This window comes from Procambarus clarkii, chromosome 52 (assembly GCF_040958095.1).
Source record: "Procambarus clarkii isolate CNS0578487 chromosome 52, FALCON_Pclarkii_2.0, whole genome shotgun sequence".
Lineage (NCBI taxonomy): Eukaryota > Metazoa > Arthropoda > Malacostraca > Decapoda > Cambaridae > Procambarus > Procambarus clarkii.
The window spans coordinates 23,221,153-23,233,898 of NC_091201.1; the positions used below are offsets into that span (position 1 = coordinate 23,221,153).

The window sequence follows — 12,746 nt, forward strand, 5'->3', positions numbered from 1 at the left end:
TCCACCAATTAAAATTACTTGTTTATGCGTTTCAATTATGGATTGATCCTCTTGTAATCCTTAAACCTTCGCATAAAGTCTACTTCGTTCCTTAACCAGCATATACCCAATTTCTAAAACTAGTGTGTACCTTGTTACCAAACCCAGTTTCCATCAATGCTAATATCTTTTGCTGCAGAAGGGACTTGATAAATTTCGGGTAGTCATAATAATTTGTATCTTTAACGACCTCTTGTTATATTCAGTAAAAATAACTCAAATGCAGTGCAATTTTTTATTTATTTATTCAAAATATTTTCATGCTTTTCGGAGATTTATAAACACGTTAAAAAAGATGAATGGAACATTTAATAAAAAGGTTAAAAGTAAGCTCAATATAGCTGCTGAAATGTTTAATGTTCCCAGATACAAAAATGTTTAAGGTCATTTGGAGATCACATTTTTATCAATAGTGCGAATATGGTGAATGATGGTTAGTGGTGTTGAATGTGTTGGTCGTGGTTGTAGACCTTGACGATGGTCTCTGCGAAGTTGGGGATCTCGTGGAAGACTCGTTCGTCAGGGACGCGACGGTCCAGTGGGTATCCATGGGGCCTCTTGTCTGGGTAGACTCCCTTGTAGCCGTAGTGGTGGAACTTGGTGAGTGTCTCGAGGTTATCAATGGCTGCATCAGCTGTGCCATCGGTCACAGCCACCACAAGCTTGAACTCCATACCAGCCTCGTTGCCCTTGGGTATGAGCAGCCTGTTGGGCAGCCCTGTGGCGCTCACGAACTGTTCAAGGTGCAACTCGGTGCCTCCATTGAGGGCTGCCTCAGTCATGTCTTGTAAGGTCTTGATGCTGGGCACGTCAGGCACCGTCACCGACGACTCAACAGATTTCCTGACGATGTGGTTGTTGCCAGGTGTCACTGATGGAATATAACAACAATTACATTTAAATATCGTAAATAAACAAGTTAATCAATATATAATTATTCAACGAATAAAATAATGTGATTAAGCATACGAATGGAGGCCTAAGCTACTCGTTATACTTACGGGTCTTCCAGAACCTATCGAGCTCAATGGCGTGCCAGCGGCCCTCGTTGAATGGGAAGATGACTCCGTTACTGTCACGGAGTGGCCAGGCGAAGATGCGGATTGTGGCCAAAACTTCAGCACCATTGTTGTTCATTATGTCAATATTGAAGGAGAAGTCCTTGTGCATCAGACGCGGCATAAAAGTGCTAATATCTACATTTTCAACTTCATCTTTACTGTCAACTGCATTAATGAGGCTGTATTCATAGTCTTCAAGGTAAGTCTCCAGTGTACCATCAATGTTAATGCTGTTGATGGCAACGCCTTGGAACTCAAGCTCCTCCTTGTTATATGGTGGAAGACGGTCCTTGTGCTTTCTGAAGAGGTCGTCAATGTACTTGTGTAGCTGGTAGAAGGCTGGGTCGCGGGTGGCGGTCTCGTAATGCTCCAGGACGCTGGGAGCCTCATGGTACTTGTCATGGGGGTCGCCCTGATGGCCAAGCAAAACTTGACCCAAGTTGTTGAGGGAGCCATAGTAGTCAGCATTGGGGCTGTACATAGAGGACTCAATAATGTTGCCAAGGATGTCAATACCTTTTTCATTCATGATATCGACTTTGGATCCGTCCTTGTCAGTGATGTAGCCGTGGGCGATGGCATCTCGAATGCGTTGGTCCATCATCATCAAATCATACACCTCAGCAACGTTGTCCACATCCTGGATGTGAACATCATCGGGTCGGACCGGGAAGAAGTTGCCATATTTGTACGAAGTGTGTGGATGGATTCCTTCATGTAGAGTTCCATCCCAGTGAAGTTTCTCTACAACGCGGAGATGATTAGACAGGCGCTCCGCGTCAAACCGGTTGTTGAGTTGGTGATGGACCCAGAAAAAGGTCTCTCCCTTGCGGTCAATATGGCGACCAAAGGTGTCATTCCACCAGAAGGGGTACTCAATGTGCCAGTTTAGGTAGTGGGTGCTGAGCCCGATGTCTTCAGTGAAGTAAGCAACTCGGTATTCAGGGTTGTTCTGGGTGCCTGTGAAGTCCATCGGGAATTTTCCAGCCTTGGTAGTCATCTTGGCTTTGTACGCTTGTTGGAGCACTTCACTGCTTGTGAAAAAGTGAGGCATGATCTCATATATTGGGGGCAGCACAACGTTCCTTGTAAGCGGGGAATGTGCGACAGCTGCGTACATAGCATAAACAAACTCTTCCTCGTTCATTTGTTGACGGAAGTAAGCAGCATAGCTGGTGAATATTGTCCAGTCCTGGCACTGCATGAGGACATTAGCGAGCATCATGGCTTGTTCTCGCTGAGTGCAATTGAACACCGAGAAGAAATGTTCTTTCTCCTCAAGATGGTGATCTTTGAGCTCCTTCAGGAGTTTGAGAACAGCAACCCCACCGTCAGGGAAGTTAGATGCCTCGGTCTCTGGGTTAAAGGATTCAACAAGATTCTTGAGTTTGGCATCATGCAGAGGCTCGTACACCTTGTACAGTAGGAAGTTGATGTCGTGCTGCTTCTGTGCCAAAGTTACTCCTGAGAAGCATTAATAAAGAATTTAATTATTATTCAGAAATTGCAATTCGACGACAAATTCAACTAAAAATATATGAGCTGACTGTAAACACCCTTGATAACATTTTCACGAATCCTAATGTAATTAATTTGTAGTAATGATTTACTTTATCCATAATATAAAGAATCTGGAAATGTTTCGATACACTGAAAATTAAATTATACGCTAGATACTACATGATATTCCGAGTCGACTCATTTACCCATGTCTCTTTCCCAGTCTGAAGGATGTAGTGATTATTAATTACGGTCATAAAACAATTATTTAATATAGTAAATGAGTCCTAAGACAGTTCCCAAAATATGACAGGACAAAAGTCCCTCGTTAGACTGTATTTTCCTAGACTGTCAAAAAGCATTTAACCCAACAGGTAAATAAGTCTTGCTGGCGAAGCCTAGTGAGCTAAACCTCACATCCCCGTAGACATTAATATGTACGAGATGATAGGTAAGAACTTCAAATGACTACACAGCAATTTACCATTTCAAAATGACAATAATGCTATTGCCATTATACTACAGTTTTTCTCTATAATACTAAAGTCACAGCAATAAAGACAGTATGGTAGCCATATACACTCACCATCAGATGAGTCACTCTGGAAGCCGCTGAGATGTTGGCCCCCGAAGAAGGAAGCGGAGGCTGCGGCCACCAGTGTGCACACCACCAAGACCTTCATGGTGCTGATGCTCCTGCAGTTCTCGCACCACCTTATATACCCCCGCTCGCCCTGCCCCCTCTTCAACACCGTCCCCCCTGGCTTGCCCTCTCCCTCTTGACTTCCACCAGCCTGATAATCTCACCAACCAGTCACTGTTGCTGACCGGCAACCTGGACTCGGGCTCTCAATGACCGCTCTGTATCTCATATCGACGAATATGCGCATTTGGTAATACTTTTTAGAGAAGACTTTTTGTAATTCCTTCCACGTAAAATAAAATTTGTTGGAAAACAACGAGTTACATGAGAGCATGAGATATTCTGATAGGAAAAATACACACTGTAGAATTTATAGGTATTTTATAGTGTACCCACAATGAAGATGATCTTTGGTACTTCAAAGGTACCATACTATATGGTATTTGGAGAGTTCATAAATGGATGGATAGAAGAATGGACGTAAGAATAGATGGACGGACAGATGGATGGATAGATAGATAGATGAATAGATAGATGGATGGATAGGTGGATGGATGGAGATATATATGAATTGACAGATGGATAGGTGGAGATATAGATAAATTGACAGATTGATGGATGGAGATATATATCAATTAACAGATGGATGGATGGATAGATGAGTATATGGATGGAGAGATAGACGGGTAGATAGATAGGGGGATGGATAAGTAGACGGAAGGATTGATAGGTGGATAGATAAATTAATAGACTGACGGATGGATATATGGATGAAAAGATAGATGGATACAGTAAAAAACTGATATATAGATACATGGAAGGAAAGATAGATGGATACAGTGATGGACGAATATATAGATTAATGGATATAAACATGGGTATATGGACTGGTAGATAGATTGGTGGATGGATAGACAGATTGATGAATAGATAGACAGAGGAATGGATAAAAAGATGAGTAGGTGGATGGATGGATAGTTGACAGGAGGACGAGAGCATTTATGTTGCTGTTAATAAAGTTTCCCATTTGGCCAAATTTAATAAAACAGAACGTCAACTTTTAGTGGTTCGTCACTACATATTGATGCTTTCGACCAGATAATATACTGCAAGTATATGAGGACATTTTAGGAGCATGGGCTGCATATTCAGTGTTACGACTGCTTATAATATCAACAGTGCATTGGGTGGTTATCATATCCCCCCATGTCATGACCGGTGATGATAGATAGCAATAGTGTCATGACAGGTGATGATGGATAGCAACAGTCATAAACGGTGATGATAGCAAAAGTGCCATGATCAGTGATGACAGTATTAGTATTATAACTAGTGTTGATGCTCTTTGGCTTGACCTGTGTTGGTAGCATTCCTGTCATGACCACCGGTGACAGCCATAGCCATTATCAGTGGTGACTGCAACTGTGTCAGCTATGAACACAACAGTGACACACCCAACAGTGACAGCAAGAATGTTATGACAAAGTATGACAGCAACAGTGTGATGACACTACATGACAACAACAGTGTCATGACCATCAATCACAGCATCAGTAAGCTGTGCTCTAGAAGGGTCGCAGCTGGAGGTCAGGTGTCATGCGACACTTCACGTTACATAGCGACATTATCTGTTATCAGTTTCGTCTCTTACACACGGGACTTTGAGAAGCGCTTCTTGATAATAAAATGTCCATACCAGGTTTATAAGAGGTTTATTATAATTATTATGATAACGTCTGCTCTAAACTCTTTAGTCAACACAGTTTTTAAGTGATGAAGAGCTCATTTCCTAGCCATTTCTAGACATTATTCTACCCAACTGACCACTTTGGGAACATATCACTTTGTTACACACAATGGTTGCCTAGCTAAAGGAACCAGTGATTGTTCTACACGTGAGCATAGTTATTATATAGAGAATCTTTATATATATCTTTCTGGGGTATCCGTTGAATTTTGTCCAGCTTCTCTGTGGAATATCAAATGTATCCTTTCCTTAATAATCTTAATTTTTACTGAAACTCAGGTTTGAGTTTTTCTTCGTGGAAACTCAAATTTCTAGAGCTTCTTTCTCGGCCCTCAAGTCTAGGTTAGTTATTTTCAGTGGCTTCTCATCTCTTTAGAAATATAACATATTTCCCCATATCCCGCCTAAATGTTTGTACACACTCATATTCCTCTCACCCGAGTCTTCAACCTTAAGTCCTCAAACTTGAATGGTCTTCTGCTCAAGAACTGTGTCTCCTCGTCTTTTAAAGTTATCTGCTCTCCTTCACTCCCCCAGCTACTCTAATTTCTTCGATGGCTTTTAATCATTTAACACAAAATCAATTATCTTGTTTTTATAATGCTGAAATCCTATTTATTGAGGATATCTGTGTTCATCAAAACAGGGCATCTATCTACTTGCAATTATCCTCAGGAAAATGTAAAATTCTCTGGAATTGTTTATTCATGTGCATCAGGTGTTTCACTTCAGTCCACACATAGTTCACATACCGCTAAAATCTACCTTCCCAGCGATCCTTCTCAACAAGTTTAGGATCTAATAACAGCCTAATCGTTGCTTCGTTGTCTTCTGAATTTCCCTTACCTAATACTTAATCATCCCCATTTGATTCACCCTATTTATTGTATTGTCTGGCCCATACTTGTGGGATTTAATTCTTTATATCACTAGTTACATCCTTCAAGCATCCGTGACAATCACTGCGGGAATAGAGGCTTTTGTCTCTTCTTTATATGCCCTTTCTGCAGTTTAATGATTGTATAATGAAGATGTTTAGCTATTTAGCAGGCATGCGACCTTCAGTTACTGTAGCTTGCCATGCTTTATACATATGTATTCCTAGTAATCGTGCTAAGCCTGTCCTTTTCATTTTAAACATTGCTTCCTTAAAAGAGCTAACTAATGAACTATCATCTTTCAATTCCAAAACTTATTCTGGTAGCTTACCTCAGATAACCTCCGCCAGTCTAAAGAGCTGCCTCTCACTTTGGTTAAGTCAAACTTTTAGACACATTATTTTCGTCTTTTTCCTAATCTGGATAAAAAAATGCTATTGAAAACCATTTAAAACAGATTTTCACTACCCTTTAATCAAAACTGGTGTTGTTTATCATCTTAAATATTAAATGTTGAGTCAGCGTTGGTTTTAGCAAGGTTGATGCGCACGTGTAATTGCACACAACTGCTCACCGCTCTTCCAGGTGTACACTCTGACCTCATCTCCACGACCAGCAGGATAGGCATTGGACACCCTGTTGTGGTAAGGCTTCTTTTAATAATATTATCTTCAAACACTCACTTTGATTCCAGTGCCTCTCGCATGAAACCGTTAATATTTTACAATGGTTACTTCTTCAAGAAAATGGGACATAGAGCTTACAAGTAGCTGAGTACCTAAGACGTACAGAGGTGAAGAGGAAGGAGGAGAAGCCGGAGTCCCCGCGGGTCATGCCGTGATATGAAGATGAACTTTAGACTAGCCGGCAGGGGCGTGTCGCCGGTGAACACTTCAGGGGCCAGGGCGAACGGGGTATATAAGGCGCCGCGAGAGCTGTTTGGGGCATCACAACCATGAAGGTCTTGGTGGTGTTCGCACTGGTGGCTGCGGCCTCCGCCTTCCCGTTCATTGGCGACTATGATCAGAGCGGCTTCCAGAGAGACGAATCTGATGGTGAGTATATTCTAGTGTGTAGTGATATTCTAGTTTTTTGTTATACAACTGTATAATGACATTCATTAGCAACAAAGCGTCACTATCACTGTCAGCAATGTATTTTAAAATAACTATTAAATGCCCAGCATTGTTATTACCACTCCCAGACTATGGTGTAGTGACTCAGACACAAGTCATCACTTTACAAAACGACAGTACCGACTGCATCAGAAAGTCCTTCACTTCCCAAAACTAGCAGAGAAATTTTATCAGTAATTCACTGACTACCAAACTAATTTATTGACTTTATCAGCAAGACATTAACGTAATCAGACGAGTAGTTACTCCACATAGCAACAGTAGAGATGAAAAGTTAGTTTTGGAGGTTTTAATTGTTCACTTATGGATCGTATTTTTTATTTACGTTAAATAATAATATATAAACCTTTACTTTAAATTGTGCCCTTTTTATTTAAGGGGTAGCCTTGGCACAGAAGCAGCACGACATCAACTTCCTATTCTACAAGGTGTACGAGCCTCTGCATGATACCAAACTCAAGGATCTTGCTGATAACTTTAATCCAGAGGCCAAAGCATCTAACTTTCCTGACGGTGGGATTGCCATTCAAAAACTCTTGAAGGAACTCAAGGATCATCACCTTGAGGAGAGAGGAGATTTCTTCACTGTGTTCAATTGCACTCAGCGAGAACAAGCCATGATGCTCGCTAATGTCCTCATGCAGTGCCAGGACTGGACAATATTCACCAGCTATGCTGCTTACTTCCGTCAAAGAATGAACGAGGAAGAGTTTGTTTATGCTATGTACGCAGCTGTCGCACATTCCCCGCTTACAAGGAACGTTGTGCTGCCCCCAATGTATGAGATCATGCCTCACTTTTATACAAGCAGTGAAGTGCTCCAACAAGCGTACAAAGCCAAGATGACTGCCAAGCCTGGTAAATTCCCGATGGACTTCACAGGCACCCAGAACAACCCAGAGTACCGAGTTGCTTACTTCACTGAAGACATCGGCCTCAGCACCCACTACCTAAATTGGCACATAGACTACCCCTTCTGGTGGAATGACACCTTCGGTTCTCATATTGAACGCAAGGGAGAGACCTTTTTCTGGGTCCATCACCAACTCAACAACCGCTTCGATGCTGAGCGCCTTTCCAACCATCTCCACGTTGTTGAGAAACTTCATTGGGATAAGACTCTCCATGAAGGATTCCATCCACACACTTCTTACAAATATGGCCACAGATTCCCAATCCGAGACGATTATGTTCACATCCAGGATGTGGACAACGTTGCTGAGGTGTATGATTTGATGATGATGGACCAACGCATTCGAGATGCCATCGCCCATGGCTACATCACTGACAAGGACGGATCCAAAGTCGATATCATGAATGAACAAGGCATTGACATCCTTGGCAACATTATTGAGTCCTCTATGTACAGCCCCAATGCTGACTACTATGGCTCCCTCAACAACTTGGGTCAAGTTTTGCTTGGCCACCAGGGCGACCCCCATGACAAGTACCATGAGGCTCCCAGCGTCCTGGAGCATTACGAGACCGCCACCCGCGACCCAGCCTTCTACCAGCTACACAAGTACATCGACGACCTCTTCAGAAAGCACAAAGACCGTCTTCCACCTTATAACAAGGAGGAGCTTGAGTTCCAAGGCGTTGCCATCAACAGCATTAACATTGATGGTACACTGGAGACTTACCTTGAAGACTATGAATACAGCCTCGTCAATGCTGTGGACGACAAAGATGAAGTTGAAAATGTAGACATTAGCACATTTATGCCGCGTCTGATGCACAAAGACTTCTCCTTCAATATTGACATAATGAACAACAATGATGCTGAAGTTTTGGCCACAATCCGCATCTTCGCCTGGCCACTCCGTGACAGTAACGGAGTCATCTTCCCATTCAACGAGGGCCGCTGGCACGCCATTGAGCTCGATAGGTTCTGGAAGACCCGTAAGTATAGCGAGTAGCTTAGGCCTCCATACGTATTCTTGAGCACATTATTTTATACACATAATGATATATTTATTAACTTGTTTATTTACGATGTTTAAATACAATTGTTGTTATATTCCATCAGTGACACCTGGCAACAACCACATCGTCAGGAAGTCTGTTGAGTCGACGGTGACGGTGCCTGACGTGCCCAGCATCAAGACCTTACAAGACATGACTGAGGCAGCCCTCAATGGAGGCACCGAGTTGCACCTTGAACAGTTCGTGAGCGCCACTGGGCTGCCCAACAGGCTGCTCATACCCAAGGGCAACGAGGCTGGTATGGAGTTCAAGCTTGTGGTGGCTGTGACCGATGGCACAGCTGATGCAGCCATTGATAACCTCGAGACACTCACCAAGTTCCACCACTACGGCTACAAGGGAGTCTACCCAGACAAGAAGCCCCATGGATACCCACTGGACCGTCGCGTCCCTGACGAACGAGTCTTCCACGAGATCCCCAACTTCGCAGAGACCATCGTCAAGGTCTACAACCACGACCAACACATTCAACACCACTAACCATCATTCACCATATTCGCACTATTGATAAAAATGTGATCTCCAAATGACCTTAAACATTTTTGTATCTGGGAACATTAAACATTTCAGCAGCTATACTGAGCTTAATTTTAACCTTTTTATTAAATGCTCCATTCATCTTTTTTAACGTGTTTATAAATCTCCGAAAAGCAAGAAAATATTTTGAATAAATAAATACAAATTTGTACTGCATTCGATTTATTTTTACTGAATATAACAAGAGGTCGTTAAAGATACAAATTATTACGACTACCCGAAATTTATCAAGCCCCTTCGGAAGCAAAAGATATTAGCATTGATGGAAACTGGGTTTGGTAACAAGGTACACACTAGTTTTAGAAATTGGGTATATGCTGGTTAAGGAACGAAGAAGACTTTATGCGAAGGTTTAAGGATTACAAGAGGATCAATCCATAATTAAAACACTTAAACAAGTAATTTTAATTGGTGGAAACAACAATGGATAACTAATAATATATTAATTGATTCATATATTGAACATAAAACACAAACGATTCCCCCACCCATTCCCATTTCCAGTAATGGATATTAGGATGGACTCTGTGTAGGGTGGGTCGATTTTGGCCACATTATATTATATATCATTCGCCCATGTGCCTCCAGCAGGCATTAGGTACAGTCTCAGCCATAAGTCCTATTCTGTTTGAATATATAAATGGATTAGTAACACTACTGACTGGGTGTCCGTGAATCGTTATGAATTCCATTTTTATATTCCATGGAATATGGACAGAATATAAGAATAATTTTAGATTATATATAAGAATTTAAATTTTATTTATGTAGTAATCAATATGTTCCATAATACGTCAAGTTTAGTAACATAGAACATTTATATTTAGCTTACCAGGGGACGTAAAGCAAGAAGAATTTTTGTTGTAAATATTAGTAAATGACGTCATTCTGTCAGGGAATGAGTGTAATGGTTTCAAACATTTTCATTGGTCAAATAGTCACTTCGTTCTATTTTATGTTTTATGCTTTATTTGTCTTTGACATTCGTTTTTGTTTCATTATACGTTTATATAGATGTTTACGCACAGATAAATACGCTTTTACACAATTGAATCACATTTTAAATACCAAATAAGTTAATGTTAAGATTAGAGAGACTTGACATATCCAACGTTTATGATATGAAGAAAATATCAACTCAATCAAGAGCACCCGTTGTACAGTGCTGCATATTACGAATGTAACAAATTGAGACGAACCAGTTGTTCCATGAAATATTACTTACTTCCTAGCAATGTCACTTTGCTGTCTCACTCTATCATTAAACTTATTACTGGTATTTAGGAGTTCCTTTATAAATTTCTAAATTAATTTGTTTTATTGGGCTTCTGACTAGTAAAATAGAATCACTGTAGTATATTTTGTTTAATCTTTCAAGATGAAATTGTTTGTTACACGTATTTTAATGTTCCTTATTCAGTTTTGTGAACATACCTTAATAACAGTACTAACAACTGATATGTTGCACAAACTATATATATATTAGTATTTTTTGCTAGCAGTCTTTTTTGTAAACATATACTGTTGAATATGACTGAAAAGGTAAGATTAATAATTCTAACACGAATTTTCTCAATATTTCTTATGTTTCTCTTCACTGTCGATGGTAACTGAAAAATCAATTCTCCAAAATTCCTTTTTATTTCTAGTCTGACGCCTGAACGCGTTCCGTAATAACTTATTACATTTTCAAAGCCTTTAGTTTACATACACAACTGTAACCTGTAAACACACAAAATACATCCATACTTATACTCGTTTTGGGTGAGGTGATATGGTACAAAAGTTTTGGGTGAGGTGATTGACATTTGCACATGATAGAACACAAAACAATGGGTATAAAACCATAAGAATGGAAGGCACTGCAGAAGGCCTATTGGCCCATACTTCCTCTTGATGCTTCTATATTGGTTCGGGGTCTTAAGGTGGGTAGAATATAGTTGTGCATTAAATGGCTGTTGATTGATGGTGTTGACTTTTTGATGTGTAGTGCCTCGCTGATGTCGAGCCTCCTGCTATCGCTGTATCTATCGATGATTTCTGTGTTGTTTGTTAAGATTTATCTGGTGATGGTCTGATTGTGAGGTCCTCACAATCAGCCGGGACAAGATTTTCATACAATCCCCCAAAGCACTCTGACTCTGTCATTTTGGCCTAATTGAAAATACGGATTTTCTCAATGGCATTGTTTTTTCAAATTCTGTTACTGCTTTTTTGTCTTCATCGACAACACAAAAACTGTAACAAACATTTGTTCTGCTTTAAAGACTATTTTGCAGAAATATTCTTCAAAGGAATTATAATTCAAACATTAACAATATTGAAAACTATTAAAATACTCCTCATGTATACTTGAAGTATATTTTAATAGTAGGGACCGAAGATGTACTGTTGCCTGTTGTATCTGAAGTAACATGGTGGCTAACCTTCCTTTTGATGGTTTTAATTATAAAGGCAAGACAACAACATCCCTTTCAAGGCGCCTAACAATGCATAAACAGCAAGGACCTATTAAAGAACATGCAGTTTCTATTCATAACAAAACCATCACCTGAGATATACTCGCAGAAACACAAAAATAAGCGACAGATACAGCTAAAACAGAAGATTGGACGTCGGAGAGGCATTATACATAAAGCAACTTAAGCTAAATATCAATAGCCAACCACCACCAAATTACACTCATCCAACTTCCATACCACGACAGAACATTTAACAAGATACAGTGTGTAGTAACAAGATACAATAGACCCATTAGTGTCGTGCTTCTCCTGCACATCATTACATTCACCTCATCACCTTCACCGGATCCCATTCACCTCATCACCTTCACCGGATCCCATTCACCTCATCATCTTCACCTCATTCTCTTATCATGTAGCAAGATGATATATAATCATTCCTGCTCTGCCTTTTACAATGTTAGCAAGAGTTAACGAAATGCAACTCTTTAGAGTCCGGTCAAATACAACTGTTAAAATGAACTTTGGAGAGTTAATTTTTCAACTTCTCAAATCAAGGAAAACAGAAATGATTCTTGTTAGAATCATCGATCTCATCCTTTCGGTAACATTCATTAATATATGTAATATGAAGATTATTTTGAGGCAATGGAGTGACATCAATTCAGTTCTGATGATTTGATTCCCAGACCCTTGTCTTAACTCACTCGATCATGGTGGTACAAAAGTTGACCAAGAACTCGACTGAGCTCTCCGG

At 40.4% G+C, this 12,746-nt stretch overlaps 2 protein-coding genes across 2 annotated transcripts; one reads left to right on the plus strand and one right to left on the minus strand.

Moving 5' to 3' along the window:
- Nucleotides 1-377: 377 nt before the first annotated feature.
- LOC123763671 (pseudohemocyanin-2) lies at nucleotides 378-3,343 on the minus strand. The gene is made up of 3 exons (XM_045750948.2): nucleotides 3,187-3,343; nucleotides 1,041-2,564; nucleotides 378-910 (listed from the first exon to the last, which is right to left on the minus strand). Exons 1-3 carry the CDS (start codon nucleotides 3,281-3,283, stop codon nucleotides 474-476), a joined length of 2,058 nt encoding a protein of 685 aa, XP_045606904.2. The 5' UTR covers nucleotides 3,284-3,343; the 3' UTR covers nucleotides 378-473.
- A 3,430-nt stretch (nucleotides 3,344-6,773) lies between these two features.
- Nucleotides 6,774-9,566, plus strand: LOC123763670 (pseudohemocyanin-2-like). The gene is made up of 3 exons (XM_045750947.2): nucleotides 6,774-6,923; nucleotides 7,383-8,906; nucleotides 9,034-9,566. Exons 1-3 carry the CDS (start codon nucleotides 6,824-6,826, stop codon nucleotides 9,468-9,470), a joined length of 2,061 nt encoding a protein of 686 aa, XP_045606903.2. The 5' UTR covers nucleotides 6,774-6,823; the 3' UTR covers nucleotides 9,471-9,566.
- The last annotated feature ends 3,180 nt before the right edge of the window (nucleotides 9,567-12,746 follow it).

Coding starts and splice junctions, on each gene's coding strand:
- LOC123763671 (XM_045750948.2), bottom strand. CDS start 3,283: ATGAAGGTCTTGGTGGTGTGCACACTGGTGGCCGCAGCCTCCGCTTCC. Junction 2,565..3,186: donor CCAGAGTGACTCATCTGATG/GTGAGTGTATAT, acceptor AATGCTTCTCAG/GAGTAACTTTGGCACAGAAG. Junction 911..1,040: donor CGATAGGTTCTGGAAGACCC/GTAAGTATAACG, acceptor ATATTCCATCAG/TGACACCTGGCAACAACCAC.
- LOC123763670 (XM_045750947.2), top strand. CDS start 6,824: ATGAAGGTCTTGGTGGTGTTCGCACTGGTGGCTGCGGCCTCCGCCTTC. Junction 6,924..7,382: donor CCAGAGAGACGAATCTGATG/GTGAGTATATTC, acceptor TTTTTATTTAAG/GGGTAGCCTTGGCACAGAAG. Junction 8,907..9,033: donor CGATAGGTTCTGGAAGACCC/GTAAGTATAGCG, acceptor ATATTCCATCAG/TGACACCTGGCAACAACCAC.